Source organism: Pinus tabuliformis, chromosome 3_2, assembly GCF_031772625.1.
Source record: "Pinus tabuliformis cultivar Carrire ecotype Pingquan chromosome 3_2, CPIR1, whole genome shotgun sequence".
NCBI classification, from domain to species: Eukaryota; Viridiplantae; Streptophyta; class Pinopsida; order Pinales; family Pinaceae; genus Pinus; species Pinus tabuliformis.
The window spans coordinates 920,284,247-920,308,362 of NC_142302.1; the positions used below are offsets into that span (position 1 = coordinate 920,284,247).

Sequence of the window (24,116 nt, forward strand, 5' to 3'; positions counted from 1 at the left end):
TATAGACATTTTTGTGCCTCGCGACATGGAGCATGAAATGTCAATAATTACAGGGATCCTCAGTCCCTAAACATGTTGTTCTTACCCCTAAAAGAACAAGGTCATCGAACAACAGCACTTCCAATCAGTTCTCCACCTGAAAACACTTCAAAACAGGCTAATTTTGGATCATGTCAGCTGCTCCACTGAGCATCTGCGCTGGAATGCAACTGCTCCTCCTTGTACCTGCGCTGGAAGTCAAATCTAATGAAGGCTACCTGCGCTGGGCGAGATTGGCCAAGTGGCACAGTCATTCTGCAAGGTGTCAACTGCCCAGGAAGCTTCCAAACTGACACTTGGTTCATGAGATTCGCCCTGTGATGAGTAAGAGGTACTTGATCACCATGTGTAAGCAAGGATCTCCAAGTGGACTTAAGAACTGAAGATTAACTGAAGAGGGAGAGGACACTAGTCAGCTCTATGCCAGCCTCAAGCTGACTCATCCTCTCTTCTTCTCTCCTATATATAGAGCTCTTCTATGAGGTCTAAGGAGGCGGGAATTTTGTGTAAAGCAAGGAGGTGTTGTTGGTTTACAGTTAGAGCTATTGGGTGATTGTTTTACTAGAGGTGAAGAGGAGATTTCTTGCTGCTGGGGAGGTGCTGCTGGATTGGAGCCATCATTGGTTGTAACCTTCTCAGAACCCTGTTACTTCTATCAATAAAGTTTTGCATGTTCTCCTATATACTTGTATTGCATTGATGTATTGTATTTACATGTATATTTGATTCATCCTAATCCATGCTTCAGTTATGAGTACATGTATCTTGTAGTTTGGTCTCTTGTTTTGTGCAGGATCTGTGTGTAGCTGGACCGGTAAAGAAAGCAAGGAGCTGGGAACAAGGGACAAAGAGAGAGGACAAGGATCGACTAAGCGAAAGACACCAGGTTGGTTAATCTTTCTCCATTCTCTCTGTACTTTCATAAAGGAAATCATCAAAACTTTACTTTCAGTTGTTGCTAAAGACTGTCACCTTTAGAGTAGGGATAGGGTCATCCGCATCGGATACTTTTCCCCACAACACTCGGCCTCTGTTTTATCTATTTCCTCCAAATACATTTGTTTCATCTCTTCAATGTTTACATTGTCAAAGACTGTTGGGCTTAGGATCTGTCTGGCTGTTACAGCTGTTATAGCTTGTTGATTTTCGTTTAATGCTTGTTGTTGTGGGTCCTCCATGGTATCCTCATCAATGTTTAGGCCTGCAAATTCATGCTGTAAGGTAAGAAAATTGTTTATTTGAGCATCATCCTCGAACACTTTCCAATCTTTAATGTTATTTGGGACAGCAGGCCTATGTTTTATTTCAGCAGTGAAATGGTGATTTGGCTCAAAGGGAAGCTTGCATGTACTAGCGAAAGTGGCTAGGCCGTGAGCATGAATGTTATGATTTCTTGAAATCTTGGCAAGCTTGGATTCAGTGAATGTATCAAGTATTGCAGTGGCAGCAGTCCTATAATCTCTTAGCCTTCTATCATTGGTAACAAAGTTTCCTTTCATTTGTTGGATTACTAGGTTTGAATCACCTAGAATGGAAACTTTGGCAGCTCCTAAAGCATTGAGCAACTTAAGGCCTAAGAGGAGTACCTCATACTCAGCCATGTTGTTGGTGCATTTGAAATTCAGTCTATAAGCATGACCCTCTGCATGGTTGTTATGTGTATTGTGAATCCATATTCCTACCCCTGCTCCTAACTTGTTAACAGAGCCATCAAACTCTAAATACCATGTGATTTCTTGCTTGTGGTTAGTGTTAAGAGTTTCAGTCATTTTAGGATTGGGCAGACCCGAGTCTTGTGTTTCGGGAGGTTTTTCTTGTGTGTTGGTTGCATTGGTTGTTGTAATAGTCTCATGGGTATGTGCAACCGATTCTTCATTGATGTGCACTTGTTGCTCTAAAGCCATAGGCTTATCATCAGTTGGAGGACTTGTTTCATCATTAAACAAAATAAAAGAATCCATATCAGAATGGATTGAATAGATAGGGAAATTCTGGGGATTTTCCTCACTGCTTACCACATACTTCATCAGTGTTTCTCTATACAGTCTCTTTGGTTGCCCAAAGACTGAAATAGTGGCATAGGATAGGTCTAATTGTAGAGATCCTTGGAGTTTTGCCCCCAAGATCTTGACAAGAGCATGCCATACTTTGGTGGGATGTCAGCAACCACCACGTCCATTAGGATTGTCTTGTTGGGAAATTAGACTAAGGAGACACACAAGTCTTTGATGAGGCCTAAACACTTGACCTGACTTGAGTCAAAGGAGAATAGATCTTTGTAGGGTCTTGTGACATCAAGGTTTAGTTTCTCCATTACAGCTTTGGGCATAAGATTGTGTGAGGCACCTGAGTCAAACATAGCATTGTGCAAGACTTTGTCATGAATGTGCAAACTGACATAAAGGGTGGAACAGATCCATATGTTGATTTTCCATTAACTTCAGGACCGAACAACAGCTGAGGGGTATCATCTAAAACATTTACATCATCCTTGACCTCTGGCATTTGAAGTGATCTTTGAATTTGTTGCCTATACACATCATGTTTGGCAAGTTCTGAGAGGGGGATGGATATTTTAAGTTTTCCAATCTCTGCCTCTAAATTAAATGGCTTTTCCAATGGAGTCTTGGTGTTGGTGACGACAATTTTTTCTTTTTCATTTGAATTATCAGCAATTTGCTCTTGTATATCAACGTTATGGGAATTGATTGCTTGCGGTTTTTCAGTTTTGAGAGGGATTTTTGGAATGTTGTTCAAGTTCTCTTTCGAGGAAGAAGGTGGCAGAGGCTGATCAAGAGAAGGTTGTATGTTTGTTATGTCATCTACAGTCACTTGGTGTGGGCTTGGGACAGTTATATCAGCTGTTTCTGTTATAATAACCTTGCCTCTGATCTGGTTTGGTTGTTTGCCCTCCTTTGGTTTGACTTTTTCGGGCACATCTATGGTTCTTGTCCTTAGCTTATACTATTTGTGGACTTCATAAATAGATGAATCATAACCTTGTTTAAAGTCAAAAGACTCATCAGAGTTAGTCTGAAATTGATTTATCTCATGGTCATCTTAGTCTTCTTGGGTTAGAAAAATTTGTTGCTCACCCTTCAAATCCATTAAGTTCATGTGAGTGTCTTCTATGGGTTCATTAGAAGCGGATGCCTCTGCGTAGTTTTCTTGAAAAGGAGGTCTTATATCATGGTCTGGGCTAGACCTACCAGCGTTTGGATTTTGATTTTTCCTGAAATTCGGGTTCCTGACAGTGTTAGCTTGCTGCCCGTCCCATGATGATTTCCTCTCAACACTCTCTACTCTATCTCCCAGCCTATGCATGCCATTGATAATAGCATCTATCTTTTGATCTAAGGCTGGGGGCTCTTCCTTGAAGGTGGTTCTTCTCTCAGTTCTAGCTCTGTTTCTTTTGGCAATTAAATTTTCCTCCACAGTGACAGCCACGGTTTACATGTCTGCAAGGCTGTTAGGGGATCTTTCTTTTAACTGGTAGGCCATATCTGGGTCGAATCCATCAGGAAATTTATATAAGGCAAGGTCAGGTGGGGCCTTAAATTTTTTGGGATAGCATTATAAACGCTATTGAATCTTGCACAGTAGTCCAAAACAGTCTCTTGAGGGCCTCTTTTAATTGTATTGTATTCAGCTAGTATGTGCAAGGGGTCTTTCTTTTTCTCCCATCTATTGATAAATGACTGGTATAAGGCTTCTGGGTCTACTATGGAATTAGCAAGGAGTGCTCTAAACCAAGTCCTGACATCGCCTGTCAAACTTTGGACAAAAATATTCATTCTCACACTATCATCGTCAATCTCATAGCTTTCAAAGTAATCCTGCATTTTCTTTGTATGCTGAAAGGCTGTGTAGGCACTTGTGCTATCAAAATATGTGATTTTAGTTTGGTAATCCTGAGGCATAGCTCTAGGATTAGCAGGTAATTGCAAAGGTGCATATATGTTAGCCATATTCACAGGGATGAGAGGGACAATAGGAACAACTGGGATAATAGGAGTAGTAGTGGTAGTATGTGCAGTGAATGGAGGTGTGGAAGGAGTGGATGAAGAACAAGGGGAAATAGGGGTTGAACGAAATAAAACTTTGGCAGGGGTTGGGCCACAGTTTGGCATAACTATCATAGGAGTAGAATCAGCTAAATCCTCCTTTAGCTCCAATTTCCTGAGGTTTCTTTGGATCAAATTCGGATTTTCAAAGCCAGCTGTAGGATTTGGGTCTGGATTTGACCTTGTATAACGTGAATTCTTCCTGGGAGCCAGCTTATGGCTTGTTATTTTGGGGATTTTCTAAGAATATATGGGTTAGAAAGAAACCTTTGAAGGTCTGGTTCTTTCCTAGTGGAGCTTTCCAACTTGATTTGTGAAATTATCTGAGGATGTTCCCCAGTGGAGTCGCCATTATGTTATCTCTCAGGTTGTCCCTAAAGCTCCTTAAAGGGATACGGCCGACGTAACCACAAACCAATCTTTGGACTGCAGGTCCTATTCTACCTGCAGTCAGAGAGGTCTCTCTCTTTATGATTTAGTTTTGTTGAAGATGATATTAGGCTAGTTATTGAGTTCAAGGGGTTTTGTTTATGTTTGGTGGGAAGGAGGATGTTTTCAAGTAGAGAGGCAATGCATAGTGTGGTAAGTTTCAAACCACTGGGCATGGAGTCATGGGGTAGGACTGCTGGTGCGTTTTCTTGGTCACAAGAGGAATGAGGAGCAAGGTAGCTGCTCATGAAACAACACTTAAGTTTTAAAAGGATAGAATGAGGGCTAAGGAATGAGAGGCAACAAATAATCTCTCGCTCAGCTTAACAGAGGGAAGATGAATGAGCTGTTATCTAGGAGTAGCTAAGAATTCTTAAACAACAGTCATTCATATGTGAAATATATCAAACATGAGCCATAAAGGAATTCATATTTATGCCTAAATCAAGAGGAAAAACATTAAGAAGCCACAAAAACTGAGCATAGAGTGCAGCTAAGCAAATTCTAAACCAATATTTTGTTATGTGACTTGAGCATGCATGAAATTAAAATAACGGAGGTGAGAAACACTTATTGATCCATATAGCAGCACATGAATTCCACCATTCACTCTTCAACCATTAAAAACACTTCAAACAGTCCATCCTCCAAGCTTTAAGCGGACTTTGATTAAAGAAATCATATCAGATACAGAGCGAGTCTCTAGAGGAGTCATACAACCAACCAACCCTTAAAACAGTGTAGAGGGTGGTATATATAGAGGAAATGTCTACAAAATATCTATCAAAATAGATCAAAAAAGATCTGTGTAGTTAATGTCGTTGATCCCAATCTATGCTGGAAATAAATGGATGAAATAACTTAAAACGGCTGCGCATGAGGGAGCAGCCTCATCAAAATGGCTCTTTAGGGATGCACAGGGTCCTGCAACTTCAAAAATGGACTGAAAGAGTGCTTTGAGCCATGCGTTGTCCTCTGTGTGATAACTGCGTAATTAAGGAAGTAGCGCTGCTCTAAAATGCGACTGGGACCATTGTACTTGTCATAAATCTGCGTTGAAATCCTTTAATCTGCCTTCAAGTGGTCCTGTTGCCTTAAATGGCCAAAATCTGTGAGTTTGTGAGCTATACGGCTCAATGACGGCTTGCTAGATCTGCTGGGGCCATTTTGAATTCATTTTCTTTGAACCGCAATACTGATACTCTCTGCCGCTTTCTTGATACTCTTTGACATGCACTTGAGCCTTCTCTTTCCTATGATACACTTTACGCTGTCAAATCGCCCCTTTTCTGCCTTTTAATGAAAAATTAACTGCTGCAAGGGTTCCCGTGGCCTTTGGAATGCTATCGGCGCTCTGGCCGATCAAAACCAGCGTTAAACTTTTTGAAAAATGGTGCAAACAGGAGGAAAAAGTGTTGCCAACTATGCCCAGGCCGAGACTGGCCCCCTGGAGCAAAACCGGGCTTGGAGCGATCTCAAAATGGTTAAGGAAACCATCATTTCCTTTATACCTGGGCGGGCATAGGCGCCGCACAGAAAACATTTAAATGGCCCTTTTATTACAAACAGGCGGAATGCCATAAAAACATGAATTTTCATTGAAAAATGGCCCAATAGCGACACTGTTCATTGAATTAAATCATGGCCGTTGGATCCGGCATGGGCCGATCCAACGGCTGGCGCTAAATCGTATTGGGGCGGACCATTGGTCCCAACACATATAACCTCCGAATAGCGATGAACTTGGCGGACCCGAAATACTTATAGGCTCTTTCTTTATGGAGATCGGGTCTGGCCCATCGGAACTTTCATACCAGCGGATTTGGTAAAAATGGGTGAGCGGACCCGATATACTATATGCTGCACTTTATTACTTTTCGGCTCCGCTAGTCAGAGCCATATAGGAGTGATGCGATTAAATATGGGTCGTTGATCTCTGGGCCTGAACGAGCGGCTGAGATTAACTCGGCAATTTGCTATCGGCTAGGTCATGGGGTTGCCACATAGAAACGCCGAAAACCCATCGGACCCGATAAGTTATACAGGCCCTCTTTATTTTATTTTGGGTCCGACCCATCGGCGAGACCCAAATCGGAGGTTTTAACAATGGAATGGGTCCGCGGACCTGAAAACCCTTAACACTGCATTTGATAACTCATCAGCTCCGCCAAATCGGAGCAGTATATATGGGGCGATGCGAAGTGGGGGGCCGTGCGACAAGATCCGGGCCGTTAGATCTGGGGCCCGATCCAACGGTCCTAGATCTGTCGGCAGATCGGCAGTCGGAGGGACCGGGGGGAAACACACATAGAATCGTCGAAATATGGCAGACCCGAAATCCTTTGCAAGCCCTTTATTATTTTTGAAAGTGGGTCCGGCCCGGGCTTTCGACAATGCAACAAAGATTTAACACATTATATCGCCCGACCTCCGACAGCGATATCGCGTCGGAGGGGGGCACATATCTTTGGAGGGTTTCCAAATATGCTTGTTATATGCCACTTCCCCCTCCCGATAGTGATATCACATCGGAGGGGGACCAAATAGATCCTTTTCTCATCGGAGCATGCATTTTATTAAAATGCAAAGGAAAAATGAATTTGGAGGGGTAGCCTTTGGTGTTTCGGATGGATTCTAAGGCATCGGAAGGGGTGCGATGGCCAAAAAGGGAGGATTTTTTCATTTGTAGAAAGTTTTTAATGATTTTTGCATGGTTTTTGGCAACTTTCATGCCTTGGAAGGAGTCCAAAGGCATTTAGGAGGAATGTGATGTGTTTTGAGAGGGTTTAGTGACCAAAGAGGGTTTCATGCCTTATAAAGGCAAACCCAGGCCAAAGAGATGATTTTTATACATGTGAAGGGAAACTATGCAAAGGAATGAGTCCTTATGCATTTGGAAGATGGTTAGAGGGGTCAATGAGGGTTCTTGCTGAGTTTCAGATAAACTTAGCAATTCTTGAAGGTATATATGGTTATTTTTCAACCAAGGGGAGGGATAAATATATAGGGGAGTTATAGACATAGTTTTAGTAGGGGAAGGGGAAATAGATAGGGAGCTACGTAGTAAAGTTAATAGTTAATATGATAATGATGAGAAAAAGCGCTAAGAATGATGTCTTAGGCTATCAATGGGGGAAAATGACTAATAGAAGAAGTGTGAACATTCCTTTAGTGAAGTAGATCTTCACCAAGGCAGATGATATGGGGAATGATGAATCTAAGAGGTATCAAGCAGATCTTGACCTCTTTTAGGGGAAGTTAGTGATGATTTGGGGGAGAGGAAGAAAGGGGAAGTTAGACATGCATTTCATGAAGTCCTCCAACTGAACAACTGCCTTCAACTTGTGATATGATAGATATAACACTTGACAATATGAAATGGATCACAAGCCATGATTCTGCAACCACAAAGATACCTACCCGACCTACTCACCTAGCATTTTCTCTTCTTTTGGTTTAGGTGCATTTGAACTAGCATACCCAGCTTTTTGTTCTTTTCTTCTTGCTGTCCTCCTATCTGCAACTACACTTATTGCATCCACGGGCTCAGATTAAGCTGTTGAGCACCCTTGTTTCTCTACCTAACTACAAATCTGCCAGGATTAAGCTGTTTGGACAGATGTTCATTCTCTATATTCTACAACATGAAATTGAAACCCAGGGAAGCCAAGATTAAGCTGTTTGGCCTTCCCATACTTGAAAATTGATCAAAATGGATTACTCATCAAGACTGGAACAAAGCAGTGGCATTTAGATTAGCTCACTTTCACGGATACTTCTATGGTCATCTGTAGCAAATATGGAGCATTGTAGCATGCATAGTACGACATATTTGGCATGTAAAAATGTCGATCATGAAAGATGATTAACCTGCTGCAGTAGGAGGCTAACATATCCCAAACCCGAAAATCAAGATATTTTCACAACCTCCAATGGTTGAGTCATGCCTTGGACATTAACACTAAGTCCTCCTCCTTTGTACATCATCTTGGTAAGGAGTCTCATGGTAGTTCCTGTAATTTTCACCTCCACATTTCCAACAAAAATAACATCATGTGCAGATGAAAATAAAGAACAATTAACATTGTTTACCTCAGTTTTCGATTTTGAAATAGGTGATGAGGGATTCTCTAAGCCTTCGCTTCTCTCTAACTTCTCCAAGGCCTCTAGCGTGGCTTGTAGCTGAAGCTATAGCCTCTTCTTCTCCTCTTTCTCTTATTGTATAAGTCTCCTTAATTTAGTATGCTATGCTTGAAGACTCTAGTCATTGCACTTCAATCCTTCCAAGGCCTCTTCCATGGATCACAAATGAAGCCACAATAGTTTCTTTTCCTTTCTCTATTCTCATAGAAGCATCTTCAATTTAGCGTTATCTTCTTCAAGTATCTTATTGATATCCTCATTTGAATGATGAGAATATGATGAAGGCGATGATTGTTTATTGGAAGGTGTGGATGGAGCATCATTCTCTACTCTCTCTTTCTCCCATTCTTCATAAGCTTCATACATTATGTCCACCATTTTGGATGTCTAGAGAAAGGCCTCTTACATTTCTTTGTCATCCTCCATTGTTGCATGTTCAATTGTTCACACTCGCAATTCACATTATTGATAAGACCACCGTGATACAAAACTTCATTAGGGACTTCTTCATCTACCAGAATTATCCAAGATCTTTAACTTATGTCATGTTGTTAGAATTGCATTTAAAAGACCATAAAAAAAACCACATGTTCATGCTTAAACAGGAGGAAAAATGAAAACGATTAGTAAATCATAGACACGATACATTTGATAATAGAATTCACCTAGTGTGGGCTATGTCTCCGGGGCTGGTGTCAAGATAGTGTAGGCCGCTTCATATAACGCTAGAAAAGATGATGATGTAAATGGAAGCCTCTTTGTCATAACAATGTCATACACCCTCAGCAAGAGATGTTTGTCACTCCATGAGACGTTCTCCCTGTGAGAACCCTCATTCAAAATGGGCTTCCTTCAACATGAAAAACTAACAAGGTCTCACATAATGTGGCAATGAGTATTCCCTCAACATAGTTACATAGGGATCTGAACAACAATACATAGAATGACAAGCTAATGAAATCTCACATAATGTGGAGATAATGATCCCTCCACATAGTATCAATTAGGGATCTCAAAAATAATACATCTTCTCAGAAATAATGAAAGGAAACATAACATGACTACTTCATATACCTTCACTTCTGAAATTGGCTAAAAAATGAAAGGATCAACTACAAAAGCTAACTGCACCACTGAATCTTTGGCGTCGCATAATGTAAATTGACCATCCATTCGTGAAATTTTGATACTGTCAAAATCTGGGCCTTCGGGAATCTTTTAGATGCCCCATGATTCTCCAAAGATTCTGCTCCATGCGCTAACTAGAAGATGCCCCATGATTCTCCAAATATTCTTCTCCATGCGCTAACTTGAGATTTTTGAGTATAGATTTGGTTGCATTCTGACTCTGGAGAATTTCAGCCTCCAAGGGAATCTAAAGATTCTTCAAGATTCTTGAGAGATTCTCTATTTTTGAGTAGCTGCAATTTTGTTTCTCAGATAGAAAATTTGAATTCACCATCGCGCTCCCTATGAAAATCTGAGAAAAATGACTCTAAAATGTATAACATTATGACAATGTGAAATTTTGCCTTCCATGGAATCTTTTCAGCATCTTAAGATTCTCTACAAAAATTATGTCTCGAAAAGCATGCCAACATAGTTCTGCCTCGGCACTGCAAATCATAGTTCCATTCTCTTTCCCACTCATGGTTTACCTAGATCAGATTTATGCCACTATTGGATTGGCCTCTATCATTTATTCTCTCTCTTCCCCATCGAATAGCAAAACCAAAGCTTATAAGGAGGATGGGTGGCACTCTTTAAAAACCCACCACCCTTGGCAGATTGGTTAGGCATTATGCTTGAGATGGTGAGGTCGGGGGTTCAAATCCTACTGACCTCCAACCTTATTATACAGTGAGTTTGATTTTTTCTGTAATGGTTTCATATCAATACACGATCGTTTAATTATTTTTTTTGAAAATAGTCAGTTAAGCACAATATGTCGTTGTTGGTTAGGTTTTACCGTATCTAGTTCCAATGGTGGCGGGGTTTGACCACCCACCACCATATATATGGTACGTATACCATTGGGGTGGCGTGTTGGTGGCCCACCACCCCATAAATTTTTACTTTTATTTTTTATATATAATATATCATTTTGTTTATTTTTGGCCGAGAGTTGGAGTTATTAGAGAAATTAAGTGTTCGAAAAATTCGACCGTACGGATGGCCGAATTTAATGCGTTGGGTCTCCGTGAATTTGTAGGATCATTAAACCTTCCACTGTCCAACTTTGAACAAAACTTTAACCAACTCTATATTCTTCATACGAACTCTTATTTGAGTGTCTCTCACACCATTGAAATCAAGGCAAAGGGCACTACAGCCTGGTCTTAGTTCGAGATCAATCTAACCACTTTGAATTTTGAGCTATTATAAGCCCTATTTGACCTATGAGTGTGTCTAGATCCAACTAGATTAGAGGTGGGTAAGAGAAAATACATATAGAGATACTGGTGGAGAGAGAGAGAGAGAGGGAGTTATAAGGAAGGTGGAGAGTGAGAGAGAGAAGACACCGGGAGGGAAGAGAGATAAAATCGAGGGAGAGGGAGAGCATGGGAAGAGACAGAGAGGGAGCGATAGATAGATATATTGGAGAAGGAGAGCATACGTTTTGGGGGTGATATAGACAAACAAAGGGATAGAGATATATAGGTGGATGGTGAAGATAACGAAGGGAGAGATGGAGACATGGTGGGGGGTATATAGATATTCACAGATATGGAATGAGAGAGGATGTGTGTTTGGGGGGGTGAGATAGAGAGAGAAATAAGGAGAAATGGAGGGAGATACAAAAATATATGGAGGGCAGAGAGAGGGAAGAATATTTCTTGCATTATATGCATTCATTTTAGTGTAGATGGTTATTTCTAATCCTTTTTTATTTCTTGCAATAGATGCATTGATTTTAGTGTAGATGTTGATTTCTAATGATATTTGATTAATTACACTACATGTATTGATTTCAATGTAGATGATTCCTAATCCTATTTGATTGCTTGAACTAAATTCATTGATTTCAGTGTAGATGGTGATTTCTAATCCTATTTGATTGCTTTCACTAAGTGCATTAATCTCAATGTAGATGTTGATTTCTAATTATATTTGATTGCTTGCACTAGATGCATTGATTTTAGTGTAGGTGGTAATTTCTAATCCTATTGGATTACTTGCATTAGAAGCACTTATTTCAGTGTCGGTTTCCAATCCTATTTGCTTACTTGCACTAGATGCATTGATTTGAGTGAAAATGTTTATTTCTAATCATATTTGATTATTTTCATTAGATGCATTGATTTTATTGTAGATGTTGTAATCTAATCCTATTTGATTTCTTTCACTTGATGCATTAATTTCAACGTAGGTGTTTATTTCTAGTTATATTGTATTGATTGCACTAGATTCATTTATTTCAATGTATATGATTTCTAGTCCTATTTGATTGCTTACACTAAATGAATTCATTTTATTGTAGATGGTGATTTCTGATCTTATTTAATTGCTTGCACTAGATGCATTGATTTCAGTGTAAATGTTGGTTTCTAATCTTATTTCCTTGCACTAGATGTATTGATTTGAGTGTAGATGTTCATTTTTAATCATATTTGATTACTGCATTAGATGCATTGATTTCAATGTATATTTTTTTTCTAATTCAACCTATTAATATTGGAGAGCAAGAGAGACAAGGTATGATGTTTAATACAACAACTCAAGCTAAATATTTAAATGGTTTACGATTTCAACTGCCCTCTTTATATATTTGTCATGGAAATATGACAAAACTAACAAGGGTGAAAATAGGAATAGTAGAAGAAAATAGTTTGAGATTGGTCACAATGAATACTATCTATAATTGACTACATTCTTATTATTCACATTTTCTATCATCCAACACTATTACATTGTAACTTTGCATTCAAAAATTTTATTTCATCATTTTTCATAATTAAAGTTATTAACAATATTTATCATCTCAAGAAACTAAGGCAACTAGGCAAATTTATAATTAAAATGATGAGATAAATCTTAGAAATACTTAGCATATTTAAAATGATTATATTAATTTTAGATGTATTTATATATTATTGATAAAATTAATCATATGTTTGATAGATTTTCCTTAGCAGCACATGACTGAAACTAGCCTAGATGCATCTTAACTTTAGATCTATCAAGCACTGGGAGGGATCAAATCTCTCGAGGTGAAAACCTTTCCTCAAGTTTTTCAATCAAAAAAGAGGTTTGCACCTCGAGATATTTGATCTCTTTCACTACTTGAGAGATCCATAGTTAAGATGGATCTAGCTTGGTTTTTAAATAAAATAGTCTTAAAAAATCAAGACTTTGGTTTTAACCTTTTCTTCCTTTTAATTAAAATGCATCTTAAGAATTATATTTATATTTACAATAATGTATACAAAATTATTATTACACTGCCCTAAGCAATTTGTCTTTGAACTAGTGTAATCTTAAGTAAAGTTTCTCGCTCATGTAACACTAAATAGTTGCATGGATCCTTCATCAATGTAAGCATTTGTTGTTTGTCGTACATGATTCTGATTGTTAATTGATTATAAAAATAATGGTTGAGATGGTCCTTTTAAATAATCATTTTTGAAATCACTTTTATTATTTATAATATTGTTTTGTTATAATACTAAAAGATATTCTGAAGATAATAATTTAATATTTATTATTAATTAAGATTAAATTAAATAGTATTTTCAAATATTATTTATATTTCATAGTTAAATTGTTTATTATAATGTGGTTCAAATGTTTTGATTTATCCATTAGAAATATATAATTCTAAAAAATCTATATTATGTAAATTGAAAAAATATAAATTGTTTGAAATATATTTCTGGTATTTTATTGTTGGTTTGATCCATGAGGAGTTTAAACCTTGAAACCCATGATTTACATGACACTTCATAACACAACAATGATGAATTAAATTTCCCCAAAACATTATACATATTAACTCCAGATCTATCAAGCACTAAGAGCGATCAAACCTCTCGAGGTGCAAAACTATATTTTGAGTGCAAAACTTGAGGAAAGGTTTGCACCTCGAGAGATTTGATCCCTCTCAGAACTTGATAGATCCAAAGTTAAGATGGATCTAGGCTGGTTGCAGTTGTGTGTGGCCAAGGAAAATCTATCAAACATATGATTAATTTTATCAATAATATGTAAATACATCTAATATTAATATAATAATTTTAAGTATGATAAATATGTCGGAGATTTATCTAGTCATTTTATTTTAAATTTTCTTAGTTAACTCAGTTTGTTGAGATGATAAATATTGTTAATAAATTTAATGATGAAAATTTTGAATGCAAAGTGACAATGTAATAGTGTTGAATGATAGAAAATGTGAATAATAAGAATCAATTCAATTACAAATAGTCTTCATCATGGTCAATCTCAAATTGTTTTCTTCTACTATTCTTATTGTCTCCCTTGTTAGCTCTCTCATATTTCCATATCGACTATATCAAAAGGACAATTGAAATTAACATCTACATTGAAATTAATGCATTTAGTCAGGCTTGGAATTTCAAATCCTTTCTCCCTATCAAATAGAAATTTGTTGACGTTTTTGTATTTTTCATGCCCTTCATTTTACGTTCTACCCAAATTTGTGAATGTCAACCTCCCCTTATCTCGAAACTCTCTTTCAACTACTTTTGCGTCTCAATTTTCATTAATCTTTCTCTAAAAGTGCCTTGTTTTTCCTAAGTTAGCATAAACATGTTAATTGTTGCAATTGTATTGCATAGTAATATCTTTTGTTTAATTATCTCTCTTTTTAATCATATATTCTCTTATTTTCAAATTAAAGGAATAATTTATTTCATTCTCAATTTTATTTTATGTTATCAAATATTTGACATTAAAAATTATTTCAATTTGCAAAGTAGATTTAAGGATATAGATTTTGTTATTCATATGATAACTTTCTATTTATATAATGAAAAATAATTAGACCTTAATTCCATTAATTTTTATATCTTTAAATTTTATATGATTTTAATTTAGTATATATGTGTGTGTGTGTGTGTGTGTGTGTGTGTGTGTGTGAGAGAGAGAGAGAGAGAGAGAATTGATAAAGAAAAAAACTACTAAGACTCATTCTTAATGCTTTTGACTAAAATATTTATAATAATGAAATATCCATAATTTATTTTTATTCTTACTCATACAAAGCATTATAAATTCTTCAAACTTTTGAAAATATAAGCAAAACAAATAATCCTTACTTCTTATTTAAGAGTTATGTGTTATAATTATATTAAATTGAACTTCAATTTCATTTAATCATTAAAACAATTAATTTATAAAACAACCCAAAATATATTATAACTAATTAAATCAACATTAAACCTAAAAAAACAATTAAATTATTTTTAAAAGTCCACCAAAAAATACAATTAAATTATTTTAAAAAATACACAATAGCATTTTGATTTTTTTTTAAATAAGAAAAGCCTCCAACCTCAAGTGCATACCACTCGCTGAAACAACTAAATTTTTATTAACCTCAAACCATGTACATTCATAAAACTCATAAAACTAGCCGCCTCAATCAAACATACAACCTCAACAATCACATTGGGAGTAAGTCCTAGCATTTCTTTAACAAGTCAAAAACACCTCAAAATACTTCAGTGCTTTACTGCACTGATAGCAACCATGTAAACTATAGACATTTTAAACCTTGGTTGGGCATGCGAGTGGGATCAGGATGGCCTCTCAACTCTTGAGGAAGTGTGAAGTGCATAGATACGCTTATGTCAATAAATTTAAAGTTTTGGGTGCATTCAGTACCATTAGTATGAATGCTATCTCAATCCATTTAAATTTGAATATGTGAAGTTTCAAAATGCATATGACAAATTCACACAAATAAATAAGATATCAAATTTGGAATTTGATATATGCAATCAATCATATTATTATATAATAATCATTTTAAAAACTTATAATCATATGGTGTTTAAAATATTATTCCATAAAGTTTTTAGTTGAGACAACAATTTGGTTACTAGGATTGTACAAAGTTTGAACCCTTAACCAATTTAGTTATAAACACACAAAGTCTAATTAGAAATAATTATGGGTGTTATACTACATTGCATTATACAACAAATTGACATGAATTGTATAGTTAAGAGTCAATTTCATTCGGTTTCCAAAAATAAAAATATTTTACCAAAAATTTTATGAGTAATCCCAGTTATAGAGCTTGAGAGTGCAGAACAGTTGTTGGAAACCTGAATTCCAAGTTATAAATATTCAATGCAATTATGCTCTGCAGCCAACTACTTGTATTTAAACTTATGCTAAGTGGAAAATCCATTAAATGGTATTGGTATTATAACCTTTGACAGTTTAAATTTAAAATCAGACATCATTCTGATGGGTTGCAGATATAAAAGATACACCATATCTGACGGGTTAAATTTTTAGCTTGCTGTCAAATACATCTTGAAACCCAAATTACGTCTTACAAAACGTCGAATCCCATGCTTGCATCTAGTGCAAGCAATCAAATAGGATTAGAAATTACCACCTACATTAAAATCAATGCATTTAGTGCAAGTAATCAAGTATCATTAGAAATAAATGTCTACAATAAAATCAATGCATCTTGTTGAAGCAATAAAAAAGGATTATAAATCACCATATACACTGAAATCAATGCATCTAGTGCAAGAAATCTTCTTCCACCTCCCCCCCCCCCCACCCCACATCTATATCTATATTTGCCTCCATCTCTCCTTCTTTGTCTCTCTATCTCACCCCCGCAAACACACACACTCTCTCACTCCATATCTATCAATATCTTTGTCCCTCCTTTTGATGAAAATGCATCTTAAGAATTATATTTATACTTACTATATTGTATACAAAATGATTATTGCACTGGCCTAAGAAATGGGAGTTCGAACTAGTGTAATCTCAAGTCAAGTTTCTAGGTCACATAACACTAAATAGTTCCATATAATCCTCCATCAATGTTATCATTTGTTGTTTGTGTTACATGATTGTGACTGTGAATTGATTATAAACCTAATGGTTGAGATGGTCCTTTTCAATAATAATTTTGAAATCACTTTTATTATTTATAATATTATTTTATTATTGTTAAACATACACATGGCAAAGACAAAATAGGAAAGATAAACATGAGATTATATTTCTTATTCACAATGATACATATTTATAATACATAGGAGTGACCCTTGGTTTCATATTCCAAGTGGTCCCTTGGACTCCTTTTGGATGTTCAACTTTCACACCAAACCTTAAAGGATTAGGTATCCAACAATTATAATACTAAAAAATATTCTTAAAATAATAATTTATTATTTATTATTAATGAAAAATAAATTAAATAGTATTTTCAAAGATTATTTATATTTTATAGTTAAATTTTTTATTATTTTGAGGTTTAAATGTTTTTATTTATCGATTAGAAATATGTAATTTAAAATATATGTTGAAATATGGCAACAAGAATATTCCAATTTAATTTGTCCTTGAATTAAATTGTGAATTAAAATCAAATTTAGTCTGAACAACTACTTGGAAATGATTAATTAATTTATTTTAAATTAATTAGTTGGAGAAATTCAAGTCAGAAGTCTTTCTGAAGTCATGCAAGAGTTATCCCTTAAATTAAGGAGATAATATTGAGTTATATTTGAGTTGTAATTAGTTAACTCAGTTTACTGAGTTAAGTCGAGTTAAATTAGTTCTAAACTGTTTGAGGAACTAATAGTGAGTTAACAGTCAGTTGATGCATTAATGCACTCAACCAGTGCTACTCCAGTTAACTAAAGATTCCCTCATTAGAAACTCATGCATGTCTATTCTGAGAAAGACCCAGTTGAGATTAATGTGAGGGACAATGTATTATCAGTTGCATGTGCTTTCTCATGGAGAAAACTCATGCATGCAGTCAAGGATTTAATCCGTGAGGATTGCGCAGTTTTGGAAAGAATTTCTCCACTTGGTAACAGGAGAATCATCCATAAGGAACAATGCAAGAAAATAGGAGCTTGGACGACAGAGAGGAAGGCTGGAGAGAAACCAAGATTTCTTGTGAATCTGTGAGGATTGTACTAAGAGTTGGCTAGCTGTGAGAGCTGATGCAGGAGCATCCAGCTCCGAAGAGACGGAAGGCAGTTGACTGTCTCATGGAGAGGGAACAAGGACAGGCCAAAGATTATATGCATCGCTGGACAGGTCATTAGACTTGTTATTGTTGTTTTCTTTTTATTATTATTTGTTTCATTTCCCAGAAGGTCGTTAGAGACCATAGAATTATAATTGTAAGTTGTTTTAGCTTAGGAGATAAATAACAGTTAGTTAACATTTTTGTAAAAAGAAACTGGCTGGCGGTTGTCAAAGTTCTGGTTGGACAGTTCAACCGAAAAGGGAAGCAGTTATGCTCTCCATGTATTAAAAACAGTGAAAAAAGAAATGAAAGGAGAGAACCTCCGGCACAAGAAAGAAAAGATACAGTAAATGAAACCTCTGTAATACAAGCAATCACAAACATTTACTTTTGCCAACTAATGAACCATTATTTGTTATTCTGTACATTTTCATATTCTCCTATATGTTTTAGAACGCATTTGAAATGATAACACTACAAAGCTGTAACAGAACATGAGAAGATAAACAGTTACTGCTACAGAGTCATTTTCCAGCAACAAAAGTGAAGAATCAACTAACGGCCGCAGACAGTGTCGCTACAGACAACCATACCCAGTAAACAAAGGGGAGAACCATTCAACCGTCGCAATAAGAACCAGGTACTGAACTTGTTTCATTCTATTTACAAATTAACATAAATACAGAACGCAAGGAAGAGAAAATAGTTTAGCATCCATCGTTATTACAAACCCAGTACATTACAAAACCTCCTGAGCAAACAGCATTCGGCCAAAGACAAATTTATTTTCAAAGCATAGCGTTCAAATTATTACAACAGAGCAGGGCTATCCAAGCCACAGACGCAGAATGAAACACAGTCAAATTACGACTTAAGTATTGTAGCCAAAACAGAACCAGAACAAGATTCTCGAACCCTCTATAACCTGACCATCAAACTACTGTCGGGAAAAGATCCTACCCATTTAGGAGACAGGTGGGATTCGAAGATTGGGAGCGAACAAACCCTCGGCGGCCAACCATCTCAACGACCTGCAAAGAAAGTGAGCAAGGGTTAGAACAGAACAAGGAAAACGTAAGAAAAAAAAAAACATAACAGGCGGAGAGAGCCATGGAATCCACAGGGCTTACCCATAATTGACAAAGTGACACAGCAGTACCGAAACAAATAGACCAAGCCTGAGACAAGGGACAAAAACCGTAAGGAACTGTAGCAGAAGAAGATGCAGAGTGAAGCATAGAGCTATTGTTACCTTGGAGGCGGAGACTAACGCATCGAACCGGAAGCGCCGGAGTTAAAGAAACCCTGTCACAGTTGCAAACAATTAGATACCAAAGCTGAGAACCAAACCGTGTGACGGAAAACGCTCACAAGAATTACCAACCAACAATCGCACAGAACAGGGGAGCAACAGGGTTAACCTTTGCATGTAAATTCATGCACACAGCAGAGAAGCCGAAGGCGCCGGCAACCATAACGGAGTAACGCTCAACCACGAGCACAGTAACCCATCCGAAAACCACAACAGAGCAGCATACAGATGCACAGTTAACCTCCGGGAAGACAACACCTCAACAGAGCAGAGCTCAAAAACAAACACTGCGAAATGGAAAAGTGACATAAAAACCGAGGAGTAGGGTTTTAGCAAAAGGCGGGAGCAATAGACCGATAGAACCGACAGGTGGCAACCCTCAACCGGAGAGGAGGGACAGAAAATTAAAACTCACAGATTGCAATCGATACGGAGATTTAACATCATTACACTTGGACGTGACAGTCAAGTTAAACCGAGTTGATCGCCGAAGGGTCGAGAGGGCCTGTAAGTGTTGGCGTGGTTACAACTTTACACGTCAGGCTTCCACACGTTTGCAAACGTCGGGGGCTGGGCCATCAAAAGTGGTATCAGAGCAGGTTGCCGAGTAGGAACAAATGGAGGTTGGCAGAAGAGTGGTCCGGAGGGTAGCAAAAGAGGGACTCCATGAGGAGATCCGCGTCTTGCGAGAACGATTGGAAGCGGTAGAAGCGGGGGAAAGGAGAAACCCAGCAGATGATAGTGATGAAGATGTGGCAGAACCAGAAGATGAGTTTGAGGGGGTAACACCGGAATTCCGGTTATTGAAGTCAGTTTTGTTGTCCAGTCATAAGCCAAAGCATGAGCTATCTACTTATGACGGAAGTCTGTCTGCAGACGTGTTACTGGATTGGTTAAGTGAAGTAAATAAATATTTTGAGTTTGAGGAAACCAGTGAGGACAAACAGGTGAAGTTCGCCGCCACCAAGTTGAAAGGACATGCGTCCTTGTGGTGGGACAACATTCAGGCAGAGAGGAAGAGGCTACACAAACAGCCTATAAAGAAATGGGCCAGAATGGAGGCAAAACTGAAGGAAAAATTTCTGCCGAAAGATTATCAGATTATGTTGTACAGACAGGTGCAGAACTTGAAACAAAGAGGGATGACTGTTAAGGAATTTACGGAGGAATTTTATAAGTTGAATTTGCGAGCAGGGTATGTGGAAGATACCCCAGAAAAAATAGCCAGATTTGTGAATGGTTTGAGGGGGGAAATACTGGATGAAATCGGTATCCTCTCACCCCGAACGTTGGATGAAGCTTACCAGTTTGCACTGAAGGCAGAGGAGAAAATTAACCGGAGGCAAAATGCCAGGAGAGGAGGTGGAACTGGTAGGGGGAAAGGTAAGGTTTTTGGTAGAGGCAGAGGTGCAGGTTCAAGCGAAGAAGGCAGCAGTTCTAAGCCTGTTGGCACAGCAGAAAAGGACAATAGCACTAGAGGAGGACGACCAGCTCAGCGAGGGCGAGGAAATGGTCGGGGTAGGGGAAGTGTCCAGTGCTATCGTTGCCACAAGTTGGGACACAAGTCGTATGACTGTCCCGAAGGTGAACCGGTAGGTGGAAGAGGAGCTTATGTTGCTCAGCCAGAGGATGCTGAGGCAACACCTCAAGAAGCGGAGAACGCACCAGAGACAGGTGAAGCCTTGGTGTTGAATAAGGTGTTGTTAAAACCAGCAAAAGAAGTTGCAGAACCGGATCAACGAAAGGCTTTGTTCCGAATTGTTTGCAAGTCACAGGGTAAGTGCTGCAAACTGATCATTGACAGTGGAAGTACCGACAATTTAGTGGCTGTGGAGATGGTGGAGAAGCTGGGATTAAAAAAATTGAAGCACCCCACCCCCTACAAAGTGTCATGGCTGCAGAAAGGACATCAGCTGTTAGTTGATGAACAGTGTGAGGTGGAGTTTCAGATAGGCAGGTATAAGGATAAAATTCTCTGCGATGTTATGCCAATGGATGTCTGTCACATACTGCTAGGACGACCTTGGCAGTTTGACAGAAGTGCAGTTCATGACGGAAAAACCAATTGTTATAAGTTTGTCAAAGATGGGATCAAGCACACGCTTGTACCCATCAAAGAGGAAAGTGCAGCTGAAACCAGTGGGGTGAAAGCATTGCTGATGGGCGGAAAGGAATTTATAAAACAGATTGAGGACAGTGAAGTAAATTTCGCTGTCATAAGAAGACCAAAGGCAGTGATATTGCATACACAGATTTCAGATTTGCCCGAAGAAATTCAAAAGATGTTGCAGGAATTTGGAGACATCGTGGTGGATGACCTTCCAGATGAACTGCCACCCAGGAGAGGTATTAGTCACTGCATTGACTTTATACCAGGGGCAAGTCTGCCAAATAAAGCAGCTTATCGTATGAGCCCTAAGGACCATGAAGAAATCAGGAAACAGGTCCAGGAGTTGTTGGACAAAGGACTGATTAGAGAAAGCATGAGCCCCTGCGCGGTACCAACCGTTTTGGCTCCAAAGAAAGGAGGAGAATGGCGAATGTGCACGGATTCCAGAGCCATTAACAAAATTACTGTTAGGTACAGGTTTCCCTTACCAAGAATGGACGATATGATGGACTGTTTGAGTGGGGCGGCTTATTTCTCGAAGATTGACTTAAAGAGTGGATATCATCAGATCCGAATTCGGGAAGGAGATGAATGGAAGACAACTTTCAAGACGAATGAAGGCTTATATGAGTGGCTGGTGATGCCATTTGGGTTGAGCAACGCTCCCAGCACGTTCATGCGCCTGATGAATGAGGTACTGAAGGAATTCAATGGTAAGTTCGTAATAGTTTACCTGGACGACATTCTGATTTTTAGTAAGACTAAAGAGGAACATTTCAGGCATATACGAAGTGTGTTGAGGAAGCTGCAGCAAAACAAGCTGCTGATTAATCTGAAAAAGTGTACCTTTTTTCAGCGGGAATTAGTGTATCTGGGTTTTGTAATTGCGGAAAATGAACTGAAGATGGACCCAGAAAAGGTGGCAGCTATAGTTAGCTGGCCTTCTCCGAAAAGTTTATTTGAAGTCCGAAGTTTCCACGGGCTAGCAAGTTTTTACAGGAAATTTATCAGGAATTTCAGCGAGATCTGCGCACCTATGCTGGATACGATCAAGAAGGCAAACCAGCCTTTTCACTGGACCGAAGCAGCAGAAAGTAGTTTTCAGATTTTGAAGAAGAAGATTACCGAAAGACCGATATTGAGGCTACCTGACTTCAACAAACTTTTTCAAGTTCGTTGCGATGCCAGTGGTACAGCCATTGGGGCAGTACTTAGTCAGGAGGACAGACCAGTCGCTTATTTCAGTGAAAAGCTGAACGAGAGTAGGCGGAAATACTCAACCTATGACAAAGAGTTCTACGCAATTATACAAGCATTAAAGCACTGGAGACATTATCTGTTAGGTAATGAGTTTGTTTTATTTACGGATAACTCTGCATTGCAGTACATTATGCAGCAAGATAAATTGAACCATAAGCATGCAGCCTGGGTTGAGTACCTGCAGAATTTCACATTTGTACTAAAACATATTAGTGGGCAAGCAAACAAGGTGGCAGATGCGCTGAGTAGAAGGACCTTACTCTTACAGGAAAGCACGATGCAGGTTTTGGGCTTTGAGCACCTAAAGGAGCTGTATCAAACAGATACCAATTTTAAGGAGGCCTATGAGGCTTGCCAAAACCCTCTGTTGAGAAACAGAAGCATGTGGTTGGACTATAATCTACAGGAAGGATTTCTGTTTAAGGGAGGACAGTTATGTATTCCCAACTGTTCTATGCGAGAGAACATTATTCAGGAAAAATACAGTGGGGGTCTCGCTGGACACTTTTGTATAGACAAGACGATTGCTCAGGTACGACATTTCTATTTTTGGCCAAAATTGCAGCGGGATGTGCAAAGGTACGTGAGTAGATGCAAAGTTTGTCAACTAGCAAAGGGTCACAGTCAGAATACAGGTCTTTATTTACCATTATCCATTCCGAACTGACCGTGGGACTCCGTCAGCATGGATTTTGTTCTGGGTTTGCCTAAGACACAGCGGGGTTTCGATTCAGTAATGGTTGTGGTAGATCGATTTTCCAAGATGGCGCACTTTGTACCTTGCAAGAAGACCAGTGATGCTACCTATATAGCACATTTGTTTTTCACTGAGATTGTTCGACTACATGGACTTCCAAGGTCCATCATCTCCGACAGGGACGTAAAGTTCACCGGTCATTTTTGGCGAACCCTGTGGAAGAAATTGAACACCCAGTTACAGTTCAGCTCCGCTTATCATCCGCAGAGTGATGGCCAAATGGAAGTTGTAAACAGAAGTCTGGGAAACTTGCTTCGAAGTTTAACAGGAGAAAATTCCCGGACGTGGGATCATGTACTGGCTCAGGCAGAATTCGCATATAACGATTCACCTAATCGCAGCACCGGTTATAGTCCTTTCCAAATTTTGTACGGTATGCATCCACGCGGAGTGCATGAGTTACGAGATTTGGGGAAGCTCGAAAAATGAAGTGCTGATGGGGAAGAATTCGCCCAAGCAATGAGCAACTTACATGAGCAGGTCAAGTTGAAATTGTAGGACAACAGTCAAAGGTATAAACAGCAAGCTGATTCAAGGCGACAGGAAGTTCAGTTCAACGTTGGAGATGAAGTCCTTGCGTATTTACGTAAGGAGCGGTTTCCAAAATGGGAGTACAGCAAGTTAAAATATAAAAAGATCGGTCCCTGCAAGATCATTCGAAAATTCTCTGCAAATGCCTATGAGCTACAATTGCCACCAGGGATCGGTATTTCTCCCATTTTTAACGTGGCAGATCTGTTTCCTTATGTCACTGATTCGGAAGACAATACAGCAGCAGAACCACCGCGGGACACCAGTTA

At 38.4% G+C, this 24,116-nt stretch overlaps 1 protein-coding gene across 1 annotated transcript; it reads left to right on the top strand.

The window, feature by feature from the left end:
* Positions 1–19,806: 19,806 nt before the first annotated feature.
* On the top strand, positions 19,807–23,226 carry LOC149183626 (uncharacterized). The gene is made up of 5 exons (XM_089415016.1): positions 19,807–20,091; positions 20,197–21,027; positions 21,376–21,770; positions 22,299–22,642; positions 22,724–23,226. Exons 1-5 carry the CDS (start codon positions 19,807–19,809, stop codon positions 23,224–23,226), a joined length of 2,358 nt encoding a protein of 785 aa, XP_089271142.1.
* Positions 23,227–24,116: the final 890 nt, after the last annotated feature.